Source organism: Enhydra lutris, unplaced genomic scaffold, assembly GCF_002288905.1.
Source record: "Enhydra lutris kenyoni isolate GAN:26980312 unplaced genomic scaffold, ASM228890v2 scaffoldscaffold82, whole genome shotgun sequence".
Lineage (NCBI taxonomy): Eukaryota > Metazoa > Chordata > Mammalia > Carnivora > Mustelidae > Enhydra > Enhydra lutris.
In genome coordinates, this window is record NW_019154166.1 from 2838431 (window position 1) to 2854466 (window position 16036).

The 16036-nt window shown below is 55.3% G+C and overlaps 1 protein-coding gene across 2 annotated transcripts in view; it reads left to right on the plus strand.

Annotated features, from left to right (window-relative positions):
* Positions 1-11460, plus strand: part of LOC111161131 (phosphoribosylformylglycinamidine synthase) — a 19693-nt gene extending 8233 nt beyond the window's left edge. For both annotated transcript variants that reach the window (XM_022524636.1, XM_022524637.1), the window contains exons 12-28: positions 3377-3450; positions 3562-3718; positions 4014-4075; positions 4225-4386; positions 4664-4789; positions 4936-5067; positions 5283-5513; positions 5661-5841; positions 6190-6273; positions 6487-6642; positions 6829-6948; positions 7269-7414; positions 7523-7730; positions 7888-7979; positions 8062-8176; positions 9207-9539; positions 9645-11460. In XM_022524636.1, coding sequence (XP_022380344.1) covers positions 3377-3450; positions 3562-3718; positions 4014-4075; positions 4225-4386; positions 4664-4789; positions 4936-5067; positions 5283-5513; positions 5661-5841; positions 6190-6273; positions 6487-6642; positions 6829-6948; positions 7269-7414; positions 7523-7730; positions 7888-7979; positions 8062-8176; positions 9207-9539; positions 9645-9955 — 2690 coding nt within the window. In that variant the 3' untranslated portion in view covers positions 9956-11460. The remainder of the gene's footprint in view (positions 1-3376; positions 3451-3561; positions 3719-4013; positions 4076-4224; positions 4387-4663; positions 4790-4935; positions 5068-5282; positions 5514-5660; positions 5842-6189; positions 6274-6486; positions 6643-6828; positions 6949-7268; positions 7415-7522; positions 7731-7887; positions 7980-8061; positions 8177-9206; positions 9540-9644) is intronic.
* The last annotated feature ends 4576 nt before the right edge of the window (positions 11461-16036 follow it).

Consider the following 16036-nt stretch of genomic DNA (forward strand, 5'->3'; position numbering starts at 1 on the left):
TTTTTTAAGATTTTATTTATCTGTTTGACAGAGAGAGATCACAAGTAGGCAGAGAGGCAGGCAGAGAGAGAGAGGGAAGCAGGCTCCCCGCTGAGCAGAGAGCCCGACGTGGGGCTCTATCCCAGGACCCCGAGATCATGACCCGAGCCGAAGGCAGCGGCTTAACCCACTGAGCCACCCAGGCGCCCAAGGCAGAGGTTTTTTAGGATACACACAAAGCTGTGCCTCGAGCCCCCCTAATTCCAGAATGTCATTGTCAAAGCACACCCGTTAGCAGTCTCTTCCTCCCTTAGCCCTGCGTCGGCCCATCGACTTCTGTCTCTGTGGATTTGCCTGTTCGGGACATTTCACGTGAATGGAATCACACAGGATGCGGCCTTAGGTGCCTGGCGCCTTTCACTGTGCACCGTGTTTTCAAGAACTATCTGTGTGGTAGCATGAACCAGACCCTCACTCCTTTCCAGGGCCAGGCCTCTTCTGTGTCTGTCCGGGCGTCAGTTGGTAGACACCTGGGTTCTTCAGCCAGTGTGGGTAGTGCTGCTGTAAACACACGTGTACGTGTTTTTCTGGGCCCGTATGTTCTCGTGCCTCCAGTCTGTAGAACTGTGAGTGGAAATGGGGGCTCCCACGGGAACCGTGTCCAGCTTTTTAAAAAACTGCCCGACTCGTCTCCAAACCACTTTGCACTCCCCCTCGGCCCCCACCAGCAGTGTAAGAGGGTTCTGATTTCTCCACATCCTCACCAACTCCTGTTACCGGTCTCTGATTCTAGCCACCCTGTGTCGTGAAGTGGCATCTCGTTGTGGTTGGGGTTTGCATTTCCGTAATGGCTAATGACGTTGAGCATCTTTTCACGTGCGTTTAGAGATCATCCTTGGTGTGAAATGTCTGTCTGATTCTTTGTCTTTTTTTGGGGGGGGGGGGTTCTTTGTTCATTTTAGATCAGGTTTTTGTGTGTGTGTGTGGAGTTATAAAAGAGTTCTGTGTAGGGGCGCCTGGGTGGCTCAGTGGGTTAAAGCCTCTGCCTTCGCCTCGGGTCATGATTCCAGGGTCCTGGGATCGAGCCCCATATCGGGCTCTCTGCTCAGCAGGAAGCCTGCTTCCCTTCCTCTTTGTCTGCCTCTCTGCCTACTTGTGATCTCTGTCTGTCAAATAAACAAAATCTTAAAAAAAAAAAAAAAAAGTTCTGTGTATTCAGGATGCTAAACAGTTATCAGATAGATACATGACTTGCAAGTATTTTTTCCTGCTCTTTTTACTATTTTGTGATGTTTTACAAAGAAAGCACAGATGTTTTTAGTTTTGGTCAAGTCAGGTTTATCTCTATCTTTTTTTGCTGCTTATGGTTTGTTTTGATGTCAAGGCGAACAAAACCATTGCCTAAGCCAAGGTCATAAAGACGACAGCTGTGTTTTCTTGTCATGTTATTATAGCATTTACATTGAGGTTTCTGATACTTTTTTTTGTTTGTCTTTTCTTGTAAGATTTTTTATTTATTTGAGAGAGAGAGAGAGCTTGAGCGGGGTGGTAGGGGAGTGGGAGAGGGAGAAGCAGGCTCTCTGCTGAGCGGGGAGCCCGATGTAGGACTTGATCCCAGGACCCTGAGATCATGACCTGAATTGAAGGCAGACGGTTAATAGACTGAGCCACCCACATGCCCTTCTGACACATTCTGAGTGAATTTTTTTTAATACGGTGTGAGGTAGGAATCTAACTTATCTCTCTTACACGTGGATATCCAGTCGTCCTAATGCCACGTCTTGAAGACTCTTCATTTGTACCTTGCTGAATGGTCTTGGGACTGTTCAAAAATGAGTTGCCCCAGGGGTTCCTGGCTGGCTCAGTCCGTAGAGCACGCAGCTGTCGATCTTGGGGTTGTGAGTGCAAGCCCCATGTTGGGTGTGGAGCCTACTTAAGAGAAGAACAGAAACAAAAATCAGCTGGCCATAAACGTAAGAATCCTTTACGGATTCACGGTTCGCAGCCCATAGATCCATGTATCAGTGCTTGTGCTGGAACCACACTGACTGGATTACTACAGCTTTGTAGTAAATGCTAAAAGCCGGCAGTGTGGGTCCTCCAATTTTGTCCTCCTTTTTCATGATTGTTTTGGCTGTTCTAGGTCCTTTATGTTCCCATACAGATTTTAGGATTGGCTGCTCTGTTTCTGTGAGAAAGGCAGCTCGATTATGAGAGGGATTGGGCTGAGTGCAGATCAGTTTGGCGAACACAGCCATCATAAGAGCGTTAAACCTTTTTCTCTGTCACCATGAGCTCTGTTTCCCTTCGTTTAGGTCTACTAACCGGTTTCCGGGCCTAAGTCTTCCAGCTCTGCTGTTACTTATTTCTGTTATTTTTTTCCTGATGCAATTGTAAAAGGGCGCCCATAATTCTGTACCTTGCCCTTTTTACTTAGCAATATATCTTGGAGATCATGTTGTATTGATAAATATACAAAATCGTATGTGATCCTCTTCTGGGGGGATAGTGTTGCAGTGTGCGGATATACCGTAATCGATGAATCAGCTCCCTCTTGTGAGCCTTAAATCACAGTTGGCCCTTTGAACAACACGGATTTGAGCCGGGCACGTCCACTTGTCTGTGAATTTTTTCAATAAATACAGGACAGTCCTGTAAATGTATCTTTTTCTAATTTTCTGAATGTTTTCTTTTTTCTAGCTTATCTTATTGTGAGAGAACAGTGTGACGTATAATGTAAGAACACAGCGTCTGGGTAACACACAGAATACGTGTTGCTCATTGGTTTTTATTAGTTTATTACTTTTTTTTTTTTTTAGATTTTATTTATTTATTTGACAGACAGAGATCACAAGTAGGCAGGGGGGGGGGCGGGGGGGGGGGGGGGGCAGCAGACTCCCTGCTGAGCAGAGAGCCCAATGCGGGGCTTGATCCCAGGACCCTGGGATCATGACCTGAGCCGAAGGCAGCAGCTTAACCCACTGAGCCACCCAGGCACCCCAGTTTATTACTTTCTATCGTTTATTATTAATCGACCATCATTAGTAAAGTTTCTGGTTGATAGTAGGTTCTGAGTAGTTGACTTTTGTGGAAGTTGACTGTTCCGTGCACATATCTTACTGGGTAGGTCAGCACCCCCTAACCCCAGTGTTGTTCAGAGGTCAACGGCGTTTCCTGTCCTTGGTAAGACAGGTGACGCAGCGGTGTTTGATTTCGCGCCTGTGTGGGTCAAGCTGGAGCATGACTTGCCCAGCTTGTATTCCCCCGAAGAACACGAACGTCTGTGATAGTCATTGCTGTCCCCTCTTAGCCGCTTCTGTCATCCATACGCTTGTTCACGCTCCTGCTGCTCCTGCTGGATTCCCCCGTGTTCTGACTCTGCCTTCCTTCCCCGCAGGCATGGATGTGGTGAAGGTTGGGGGGCCCGTCTACAGGATCGGAGTCGGGGGTGGAGCCGCGTCGTCTGTGCAGGTGAGTGGGACTAGCTCAAGGGCAGAGTCCTCGACGCTGTCAGGCCCTGGGCCTCGGTGGCACGTGAGCTCCCAGAGCCCTCCAGCCCAGCTCTGCCCTTTCTTGCCTCAGGTGCAGGGCGACAACGCCAGCGAGCTGGACTTTGGGGCTGTGCAGCGGGGGGACCCGGAGATGGAACAGAAGATGAACCGTGTGATCCGGGCTTGTGTGGAGGCCTCCAGGGGGAACCCCATCTGCAGCCTCCATGATCAGGGCGCTGGCGGCAATGGTGAGGACAGGACTGGGATGAGGGACCTGGCTTCCCTGGCCTCTTGCCAGGTTCCACTGAGGCTGAGGCATCGAGGGTCTGCAAGTGGCCGCCCGGCCCTGGGTCCCATTCTCTACCCCCCGTACCTTCAGGAGAGGCTCAGCACTGGGGGGGTGGGAGCCTGCTGCCACAGGATGGTTGCTGGGGGGATGGGGTGCAGCCACAGTTCTGCAGGGTATACAGAATTCGGGGCTCCTTTGGAGGCTGGGGCTGATCATGGCTGCCTCACCCCCTCTCCCCCACGCCCTCTCACTAGGCAACGTCCTGAAGGAGCTGAGTGACCCCGCTGGGGCTGTCATCTACACCAGCCGCTTCCAGGTGGGCGTCGTGCCCTGAGGTCTGGCCATCTCCCCTCCCTACCAGCCCCAGCCTTCTTCCCCCCACCCCCCGCACCCAGACTCCTAGCAAAGACAAGAGACGGGGCAGTGCCCACTGACCCTTTCCTTCCTCCTCCCTCCTGGATGCAGCTTGGGGATCCGACCCTGAATGCCCTGGAAATCTGGGGGGCCGAGTACCAGGAGTCAAATGCTCTTCTGCTGAGGCCTCTTGACCGGGACTTCCTCAGTCGTGTCAGCGCCCGGGAACGCTGTCCGGCTTGCTTTGTGGGCACCATCACTGGGGACAAGAGAGTGAGTGGGCCCAGGGAGTCGGTGGTAGCCGCAGCGCGTGGGCTCAGAGCTGCCTGTGTCCGGGCTGGAGGGAGGGAGAGCCGTCTGGGGGAGAAAAGGAGAGGAGGATGGGAGTCAGTGGCACGCAGACTGGGGGACAGCGTGTAGGAGACGGCCAGGGGCGGGCACTCAGTAGGGAAGCCAGACAGAGGGTGGAGAGAGCGCTTCTGCCTGGCTTTCTGGAAGCATTCCCTGCTCGGGTTCACGGTCTCCTCCGCTCTGCGCTCTGTGGCCGTAGATAGTGCTGGTGGATGATCGCGAGTGCCCTCTTGGAAGAAATGGCCATGAGGATGGCTCCCCCTTGTCCCCCCCAACCCCTGTGGACCTGGAGCTGGATTGGGTGCTGGGCAAGATGCCTCGGAAGGTATGTGGGGGTGGGAGGGAGGCCGGCTTTCCTCCCTTCTCTGCCCCAGCTCTTCCAACTGCCCTTTGCCCGACACGTGCTTTGTCCCGTCTGTGCCCAGCGCTCCCGCAGCTGCTCTCACACCCCTGTCACCTTCTGCGTTGTAGGAGTTCTTCCTCCAGAGGAGTTTCCCCGTGCTGAAGCCCCTGGCCTTGCCCCCAGGTCTGCGTGTGCGCCAGGCTCTGGAGCGTGTTCTGAGGCTGCCCGCTGTGGCCAGCAAGCGCTACCTCACCAACAAGGTCCAGACTGCAGTCTCTGTCCCCTTCCCGCTGCTCCCATGCCCCTGGCCTCCCCGAGGCTGTGGGGATTCAGCAGGCCCAAGGGAGAAGAGAGCCTGTGGGCCGGCTCCCCTGCTCCCACCACCTGAGGCCTGTGTGTCTGTGATGATGCCTGTCCCCCGACCGCCCTGGCGTCCCAGGCCCTGGCCCCTTGCCAACCGCAGCTGGTTCTGCAGGTGGACCGCTCCGTGGGTGGCCTGGTGGCCCAGCAGCAGTGTGTGGGAGCCCTGCAGACCCCCCTGGCAGATGTGGCCGTTGTGGCCCTGAGTCACCAGGAGCTCGTTGGGGCCGCCACTGCTCTAGGAGAGCAGCCCATCAAGAGCCTGCTGGACCCCAAGGTGGCCGCCCGCCTGGCCGTGGCTGAAGCCCTCACCAACCTGGTGTTCGCGCTAGTCACCGACCTCCGGGTGAGTCCCGGAGCGGGTTGGGGGGTGGGGGGGTGGGCATCCGCCTCCGCCCTTCACCTTCGCCTCCGGACCTCCCAGCCCTTCCGCCCCTGCCCCAGACTCCCCACCTCTCTTCTCTCTGACGCACCCATGTCCGCCGCTCCCCAGGACGTGAAATGCAGCGGGAACTGGATGTGGGCCGCCAAGCTCCCAGGGGAGGGCGCAGCTCTGGCCGACGCCTGCGAGGCTATGGTGGCAGTGATGGCGGCCTTGGGTGTGGCAGTGGATGGTGGCAAGGACTCTCTCAGCATGGCCGCCCGGGTCGGCTCTGAGACAGTGCGGGCTCCTGGTAGGGCCTGGGGGTCGTGGGGAAGGGGCAGACCTGTGGGCTGGGCTGGCATCTCACTTTCTTACTCCTTTTTTTTTAATTTTTAAAAAATTAACATATAATCTATTACATGTTTCAGGGGTATGGGTCTGTGATTACCTTTTTTTTAAATTAGTGTGAGTGAGAGCCAGGGGAGGGGGCAGAAGGAGAGGGAGAGGAGAAGCAGACTCCCCGCTCAGTGTGGGGCCTGCCGGTCACAGGGCTCGATCTCAGGACCCTGAGATCATGACCTGAGCCTAAGTCAAGAGTTGGACACTCCACCAACCGCGCCCACCAGGCGCCCCCACTCTTGTGCTCCTTGCTCTACAGGATCGCTGGTCATCTCAGCCTACGCTGTCTGCCCAGACATTACAGCCACTGTAACCCCAGACCTCAAGCATCCTGGAGGAGGAGGTATGGGCGCTTCCCCGTCCTCCCTGCACTGTGCATTCTGAGCTTGGTCCTCTGTTTGGGGTCAGCTTTGGGAGGTCTGGGCCCCTTGTCTTGGCTCTGGGACTGGGGGTCTGTGGGTCCGCCCACATGCCGGGAACCTCAGTACTTGCGAGCACGGTGGTAGGGGGGCGTTCTGAGCCATCCCGCCCCCTCACCCCTGCCCCGTTTCCACAGGCCGTCTGCTGTATGTGCCTCTGAGCCCTGGGCAGCACCGGCTGGGGGGCACGGCTCTGGCCCAGTGCTTCTCGCAGCTGGGCGAGCAGCCTCCCAACCTGGACGTCCCCGAGAACTTGGCGTGTGCCTTTAATGTCACCCAGGGCCTGCTGAGAGGTGAGTGAGGCCTTGGGGCAGAGGGTGCCCGTGACTGGCATGTGGCAGGCACTCAACGGTGGGGCAAGCGGGGTCCGTCACCCTGGTCTCCAGTTCTTGGAGCATGCCCACATTTGCACATGGGACCTACCCTCTAGAAGGGGGTTTGGGCCCCAAGGCTGGTAAGCATTTTTCTCCTTCCTCCAGACCGCCTCGTCTGCTCAGGCCATGACGTCAGTGATGGGGGTCTCATCACCTGTCTGTTGGAGATGGCCTTTGCGGGGAATTGTGGGATAGAGGTGGATGTGCCTGCCCCCGAGGTCGATGGTGAGGAGCGGGTGGTTTAGACTCGGGCCTGCGCTGCGTGCCCCACCCTGTGGACCCCGCATCCAGTGAAAAAAATGGAGCGTCCCCAACCCCATTCCCAAGTCTTTGGCTATCTTCTCTGACCACTCAGCCCAGTGACTCACCCATCTGGGACCGCCCCCATAGACCCTGAGGCCACATCCTTGGTTCCTCTGTCTCAGCCCTCCTGTCCCCTCTGATCCCCGCCTCCAGTCCCTCAGCCCAGAGCCACTGCTGGCCACCACCCTCCCGCATCCGTGGTGTCCCCCAGTCACCCTTGTGCCCCTACCTCGTTCTCCCAGTGCTGCCGGTGCTGTTCGCCGAGGAGCCGGGCCTGGTGCTGGAAGTGCAGGAGGCAGACCTGGGCCAGGTGCTGGAGCGCTACGGGGCTGCTGGACTCTGCTGCCTGGAGCTGGGTCCCACGGGCGACGCCGGGCCCCACGCCCTGGTGAGGAAGGGCAGGACAGTGCATGGCGGGGAGGCCGTGGCCCCCATGCGCCAGCCCCGGGGGCAGCCTCCTGACTCCTGGCCCTGAGAGACGCGCCCTTCCCTGCAGGTGCGAGTGTCCGTGAACGGGGCTGTGGTCCTGGAGGACACTGTTGGGCAGCTGCGCGCCGTGTGGGAAGAGACGAGTTTCCAGCTGGACCGGCTGCAGGCGGAGCCTCGCTGTGTGGCGGAGGAAGAGCAGGGGCTGTGGGAGCGCACGGGGCCCAGCTACTGCCTGCCCCCGACCTTCCCCGAAGTGTCCGTGCCCCGCGAGCCCGGTGAGGGAGACTGTGCCAGCCCGGCTTCCCCAACCCTCAGCCCGGGGCGCGGAACGCAAGGCCTGGACGCCTGGGCCTGCCCAGGAAAAGGCATGTGGGGGGACTTTGTGGTAGGGAAGGAGGCCTCTGGCCCAGAGACACTCCTCCTCCCCGCCAGGTGGTCCCGTGCCCCGAGTCGCCATCCTGCGAGAGGAGGGCAGTAACGGAGACCGCGAGATGGCAGATGCCTTCCACTTGGCTGGGTTTGAGGTAAGCGGGGTGGCTGGCAGAGCCGGGGCCAGGGGGGGCCTCGGGCTGTGTCTGCCCATGCTGCCCCTGCCCGTCCTGCCAGGTGTGGGACATGACCATGCAGGACCTGTGCTCTGGGGCAATCAGTTTGGACACGTTTCGTGGTGTGGCTTTTGTGGGCGGCTTCAGCTACGCGGATGTCCTGGGCTCTGCCAAAGGTAGGTGTCGCACGTCTGCCTGCTCCCTCCCCCGCACACTCCTGCAGGGGTGCCGTGGCTCCCTTCTTCCTGACTGGGAACTGGTCTCTCACCTCCGCAGCGCCAGGGTTGGGGAGTACATCCGTTCTGGGCCAGACGCCAGCAGCAGGCCCAGGGGTGACTGATGTGAGGCAGGGTGGCACGGGGTGGCATGGGGTGGCACGGGCCCCATCTAAAGGTGTCTACGCCTTGTGTAGATTGTGCTCTCCGAGGGTGGGCCCAGCGTGGCCAGATCTTTCTGGTTTCCAGGAGAAACCAAGAATCCAGATTATTTTTGGGTGGTTACTTTTTTTTTTTTTAAGATTTTTATTTATTATTTATTTGACAGAGATCACAAGCAGGCAGAGAGGTAGTCAGAGAGAGAGGGAAGCAGGCTCCCCGCTGAGCAGAGAGCCTGACCTGAGCTGAAGGCAGAGGCTTTAACCCACTGAGCCACCCAGGCACCCTGGGTGGTTACTTTTTAATTTTTTTTTAAGATTTTATTTATTTGAGAGAGAGTGAGCGAGCAAGGGGAGCACAAGCAGGGGCAGAGGGAGAAGCAGGCTCCCCACCGATGCGGGGCTCAATCCCAGGACCCCAGGATCATGACCTGAGCCAAAGGCAGATCCCTAACCAACTGAGCCACCCAGGCGCCCCCAGAATCCAGATTTTTATATGAAATCTTATTTTTAAATGTTAGGGAGTTAAATAAAGAACATTGAAAGTACTCTGCTGGCCAGGCCGAAAAACTTAAGGGCCATCTCTGGGCCACGAATGGCAACATCTAAGCAGATAAACCTGTTCTCCTTGCGTTTGCCTGTAGAGGGCGCGTGCGTGTGTGCATCTGTGTGCGCGCACCTGTGTGTGTATGCACGTGTGCATCGGTGTACGTGTGTACGTGTGTTTGTGTGCGTGCACGTGTGTTGGGGGCTGGGAGGGTCATGGCAGGGACGGAAGAGCAGCCGCCCCCCTCCGTGCCAGGCCCCACCCTGATGTCCCTGTTCCCTCCTAGGGTGGGCGGCTGCTGTGACCTTCCACCCGCTGGCCGGGGCCGAGCTGAGGCGCTTCCGGAAGCGGCCCGACACCTTCAGCCTGGGCGTGTGTAACGGCTGTCAGCTGCTGGCGCTGCTGGGCTGGGTGGGAGGCAGCCCCAGCGAGGAGGCCCAGCAGGCCGAGGAGCAGGGCCCCGACTCCTGGCCCACCCCTCCCGGCCTCGTGCTGCGCCACAACCTGTCCGGCCGCTTCGAGTCTCGCTGGGCCAGCGTGCGTGTGGGGCCCGGGCCGGCCCTGATGCTGCGAGGGATGGAGGGCGCCGTGCTGCCCGTGTGGAGCGCTCACGGGGAAGGTCAGGCTCCGGAAGGGGTGGGGAGGGACGGGGCTGGGGGGCGGGGTGGGTGAAGGGCATGAGGGAGCTTTGCCCTTCCTTCCGTCTTGCTTCCCCTCCCTGCAGGTTACATGGCATTTTCTTCCCCGGAGCTCCAAGCCCAGATCGAAGCCATGGGCCTGGCGCCACTGCACTGGGCAGACGATGCTGGGCAGCCCACGGAACAGTACCCCATGAACCCCAACGGGTCCCCTGGGGGTGTGGCTGGCGTCTGCTCCCTCGATGGCCGCCACCTGGCTCTCATGCCACACCCCGAGCGCGCTGTGAGGCCGTGGCAGTGGGCGTGGCGACCTCCCCCGTTTGACACCCTGACCGCCTCCCCCTGGCTCCAGCTCTTCATCAACGCCCGAAACTGGACCCGGGAAGGGGGCTGCTGAGCGGGGCGGGGGGGGCTCCCCTGGGCTTGTGCCTGGGGGTCTCCTGTCCCCAGCCTCAAATTCAGAAGCACCCCACCTTCCCTCCAAATACGTCTCAGACAGACAAGGGCCAAAATGCCCCCAAAAACCTCCGCTGGTTTCATTAATCTGCCTGCTTTTGCCTTATGCCGTTGGATCTGTTTGCGGTTCTGCTCGAACAGGGTTGTCCGGGGGCCTGGGAAGCAGTGTGTGCTAAGGACAGAGCCACCCTGGGAAGTGAGAATAGTCTGTTGCCCACCCCCCACCACACACAACACACACGCTCTACCCAGTGATTGCCGCATTGTGTCCCCCATCGCTCTGGGCTCAGAGGGGTGTTTCATGTGCCCCTTCCTCGTACCGGGGGTTGAGGGGCTGGGGGTGTATGACAGCACGTAAGTCAGGACCCACGTGTCCCCATCAGAGAAAGAGCAGAAGCTTTCTGGATTCCGCTTTTTTAAATCTAGTACAAGTAGTTTGCTGACGTTTCTCTGAGCGGGTCTCCTGCTATGTCCTCAGGCTACCCCGGTGCAGGCCTCGGAACTCAGTATTTCTTCTCCATGCAGCAGTTTCCTGAAAGAAATGGTCAGCGCCTGCTTCCCTATATTAAGCCTTTAGCCAGCCAGCCTGCCTTCCTCCCTCTGTCCCTCCCTCTATCCCATTCTTTCCTTCACCCGTCCGTCCTTTCCATTCATTCCTTCTCTTGTCCGTCCATCCGTCAATTTCCTCCTTCCCTCCCTCCCTCCACTCCTTCCACTCATTCATTCCTTCCTTCATTCCATTAATGTTGGATGATTAGTTACAGTGCCAGGCACTGCCGCTGGCCCCAGGGGTTTTACGACCTGACAGAGTTTTAAATAATAACTGTGGGTGTGTCCGGCAGGTTCAGTCCAAAGAGCATGTGACTTGATTTCAGGACTGTGAGTTTGAGCCACATGAGATTACTTAAGTGAATAAACTTGAAAACAGCAACATAGCTCTGTATGGCAGCTGCCGTGAACCAGGCGTGCACTTCGCATTTCGTATGTGTCTAAAGTATTTTTCGCAAGAATTCAAGAAGGTACTTGATAGGTGTCCCCCCCCCTTTTTTTTTTTTTACGAAGGAGCCATTAAGGTGAAAGGTTACATAAATTGCCTAGGGCCACACAGCGTGTCAGGGCAGAGCCCCAGGCCCGCTCTCTCCCTCCTGCTGCTGCTGCCCGCCATCCTGCAGACCCAGATGCTGGGGCCCTACTGTCCCGTCTCGCTGACAGCCCGTGTGTGGAACTTGTACACAGAGTCCGTTTGTCCCCTAAATAGTTCAACATCTTCATTAAAGATATATCCCCAAGAATGAAAACTGGAGTCAGATCCTGGAGGGCGTGGGGCCTGGGTGTAGGTGGCCAGGGGGACTGAGCACACACAGGTTCCTGGTGGGACAGCCACAAGAGGAGACGGATTGTATCATGGGGAATGATAACAATGTTTAATAATCTCTTTGAAGAAAACCTTTTCAGGCCTCTTAAGGCTTCACAAACCTACCCTGGGCAGCTGGGTGGGGTGGGGCAGATGAGGGGGGGCGCTTAGGGGTGAACTTTGGCATTTGAATATTCCTCCCTGATGCTGGGAAACCATGTATATAATTAAAACGGGGGTGCCTGGGTAGCTGAGTCCGTTGAGTTTTCGGCTCTTGATTTGGGCTCGGGTCATAATCTCAGGGTCGTGGGATTGAGCCCCACGTCGGGCTCTGTGCTAGGTGGGGAGTCTGCTTAGTATTCTCTCTTTTCCATTGCTCATGCTCGCTCTCTCTCAAAATCTTTAAAAAAAAAAAAAAAATGGGTGGAAAAGTAGTTCCCACACTGAAAGATGCCTTTAAAAAAATTATTGGGGTGGCTCGGTTAAGCATCTGCTGGGGTCAGGATTCTGCAGTCCTGGGATCGAGCCCTGCATTGGGCTCCCTGCTCAGCGGGGAGTCTGCTCCTTCCGCCCCCTCCCTGCTTGTGCTCGCTCTGGCTCACTCTCAGATAAAAATGCTTTCCCTATCCCTTTGCCACCTCTCTCTCCCAGTCTTAAAACAATAGGCCCCAAGCGACGTCACTTAGGCCAAGTCCCCAAAAGGGGGCTTAATACCTAATCTCATTGCATTGTCGCCCTCCCGCCTACATAAAATGTAGGCTTTTTTTTTTTTTTTTTTTTTTTAAAGCTTGATTTATCTTAGCATGAACCGGGTGGACAGAGGGAGAGCGAATCACAAGTAGAGTCCGTGCTCAGCTCCGGCCCCACTGCGGGGCTCCATCCCATAACCCCGACCAAGATTATGACCTGAGCCGAAACCAAGAATTGAATGCTTAACTACACCCCCCATGTGCCCCCCAAAATGTAGTCTTAACTGGTCAGTTGAGTTTTCCGATGGGCACCAATGAGTCTGCCACACAGGCCTCTCCATCTTCCAAGGGAAGCTGTATTGTGCATTGTGGGGCCCCCTGTTCTCCCCGCTAAAGGAAAGTGACCTTGCCAGGAACAATCATTTTACTAATCACTCTCGCCCCATCCTCCTGCCACTTGCCAACTGCTCAGAGGCCCCCTACCCTACCTCATCTGCTAGAGGGTTTGCTGCCCAATTCACGAATCATCCAGAAAGGCCAATTAGATCTTCACATGTACTCTGTTGAAATTTTTAACCATGATCTTTTAAACTCATAGATAATCCCAAATGCAGAACATCGGGACTGATACCAAGGCTTAGATGTCAAGTTTACTTAGTGCTCGAGGCAAAAAGGAGGATGTGAGAGGTGACTGTCCGGCTGGCTGTGATCAGTTGTGTGCATCTGGAGATGGAGAGTTTTCTGCTCCAGGTCACCCTGGCCAAGCAAGACCCACCCTCAACCATGACCGGGACTGAGGCCATGCAGCTTCCCAGCCCTGTGTTGCCGGCCCCAGACCCAGGTCATGCCTCTGCCCACTCCTTGCAAAGACCTCCTAGCAAACCCCTGACAGGCTGCCCGTCCTCATTTTCTTTTTTATTTTTAGTTTTTTAAATATTTTATTTATTTATTTGACAGAGAGACAGAGATCACAAGTAGGCAGAGAACCAGCAGAGAGAGAGGGGGAAGCAGGCTCCCCACCGAGCAGAGATCCCAATTCGGGGCTCGATCCCAAGACCCTGAGGTCATGACCTGAGCTGAAGGCAGAGGCTTAACCCCCTGAGCCACCCAGGTGCCCCCGGTCCTCATTTTCTTCACAGGAAACCAGTGACTCCCAAGAAGCCACTCCACCCCCCTTTCAAGTGGTGGCTTTCAGTCTCAAACTTCACACACCTCCCACGGATTTGGGGTTTGGGTCCTCCCTGTACCACTTCCAGATTATCCTCCACCCCCTTTGAAGAAAATCTTGCCCCATTTTAGGCTCACACCATCCTACTAAATCACTTTCACCCCCTACTTGGTATTCTGCTGGCTTCCCAATCATTGCCTATGGGAGAGACAGCCAATTGTTCCCCCATATCTGTTTCCCCCTCTACAAATATAATCTTCAAGTATTTTAGCAGGGGTTGTGTGTGTTCAAAATAAAGATGACGTCTCCTAGCTGCTCTTAACAGGTGGGGCTATATTCTGACCAACAGGAGAGAAAACAATGTTTATAACTTCCAAGTGTTCTTAAAGGAAGGGTGGATGCTTCCCTTCAGCTCTTCTTGCCCTCTGGACTGAAGACGTGATTGCTGGAACTCCAGCACCCATATTGGACCAGGAGGTAGATTTTGGAATTTGCATCACGTGGTGCAGAGTAACAAGATAGGAGGAGACTGGGTGTCTTGACATTGAAGAGGGTGTGGGAGACAAACTTCCATCATGTTTAACCTTGCTTTGGTGTTTTCTATCACTTGGAGCCGAACCGTATCCTATACCACCCATCCTAACTCCCTCTCATTCTTCACAGGCACTGGTTCCTGGTTCCTAGTCTTGCTGTTCACCTCAGTCCCTCCCATTGTCCTAGATGCACATCAATGACCACTGAACACTCTAGACCTTTCTCCAATGACTTTCTCCATTCCACCTTGGCCAACCACTTCCCTTGGGTTTCACCGTCTCCCACATCTGCTGTACCTCCAAGCTCACTGACCCAGCACCCTACCTGTGACCATAACTTCCCTTCCTTTTAGCTTCTTTCTTCATCTTCAGTACCCCGAGATCTCAAAGTCATCAGGACCTCCTGCTCAGTAACACCATCCCCCCAATCCACTTCTTTCTTCTTCCCCATTCATCTGACTTCCAGGTATAACTTATCCAATGCCTTTAAGTTGACCAAGTATCTTTCCACATTTCCATGTGACAAAATCCAACCCATCAGCTTTCTCTGAGAAAGCCAGACAACAGGGCCGACGGTCTCCTAGATTCATCCTGACCACCCATGGGGGAAACGGAATGGGAATTAGAGATGACAGGCAGTAAGCGGACACTCTAGTTGAACAACAGTAATAATTTGCCATGGACGGAGAAGGTATAGCAACAGCTCTCCACTTGAGCTCTAAAAAAAAGCCACTTACGGGCGCCTGGGTGACTCAGTTGTTAAGCTTCTGCCTTCAGCTCAGGTCATAATCCCAGGGTCCTGGGATTGAGCCCCACATCGGGCTCCCTGCTCAGTGGAAAGTCTGCTTCTCCCTCTCCCACCTCCCCCATTTGTGTTCCCTCTCTTGCTGTGTGTCTCTCTCTGTGTCAAATAATTCAATAAAATCTTTGAAAAAAAATAAATAGAATTTTAAAAAGCCACCTAGAGGTGCCTGGCTGGCTCAGTCAGTGGAGCATGCAACCCTTGATCTCAGGGTTGTGTGTTTGAGCCCCACATTGGGTGCAGGGATTACTTAAAAAAAATTGTTTTAAGATTTTATTTGTCAGATAGAGAAGAGAGACTAGAAAGCAGGGGGAGCTGCAGACGGAAGGAGGAGCAGAGTCCCCGCTGAGCTGGGAGCCTGATGCAGGTCTCAATTCCAGGACCCTGGGATCATGACTCGAGCCAAAGGCAGACGCTCAACTGACTGAGCCACCCAGGCGTCCCGCAATTACTTTTAAAATGCTAGAAACAAAAAGAAAACAAAAAAACAAGCTCTTCTAGGGGCACCTGGGTGGTTCAGTCAGTTGAGCATCCGAATCTTGATTTCTGCTCAGGTCCTGATCTCAGGGTGGTGGGATGGAGCCTTGTGTCGGGCTCACGCTGAGCATGTGTGGAACCTGCTTGAGATTCTTTCTCCTTCTCCCTCTGCCCTCCCCCTGGCCCCCCTACCCCGGCCCTTGCTCACACTTGCTTTCTCAAAAGACAAAACAAAACTTTCACGGCAACATCTAAAGCTAACCATCGAGTCCTGTCCTTTTTTGGGTTTCATCAGTCAACAGCTTGATACTGGGAACTCTGCACACCCTTTTCCGCCCCAGTCACTGCTGCGAGGGGTTCCCCGCATAGCAGCCGTACACTGAGCTACATGTCCCTCCGGCGACGGTCCCCTCAGTCCATGAGAGAGGGAACCGCATCTCCACCTTCCCCTGTATCCTCCCACCTAATGTGGCACCTGTCACCCACTAGGAACACAGGAATAAATCCGAATGTTAACATTAGTAAGGACCGATACACTCGGGGATTTTGTTTTTATTCTTTAATAGAAGAGTGAACTCAGTCTGGTTTCCGGTGGCTCGGCTTGGCAGCTCCTCTCAAGCATGTCTTCCTTTTACTTCCTTTCTCTAGGGGTTCAAAGTTACAAGCTCTTGTCATCGCATCAAATGAGGGACACTGTGTGTGTGTGTGTGTGTGTGTGTGTGTGTGTGTGTGTGCGCACTCAGGTTGGGGTGGAGGGATGCCAGGCAGTCCCCCCCCCCGGGGGGGGCAGGCAAGCCTATTTCCCTACCTCCTGCTCTAGTCAAGACCCTGGGTGGCTCAGTGGGTTAAGCCTCTGCCTTCGGCTCAGGTCATGATCCCAGGGTCCTGGGATCGGCCCCGCAGCGGGCTCTCTGCTCAGCGGGGAGCCTGCTTTCCCCTCTCTCTCTGCCTGCTTGTGATCTCTCTCTGTGTGTCAAATAAATAAATAAAGTCTTAAAA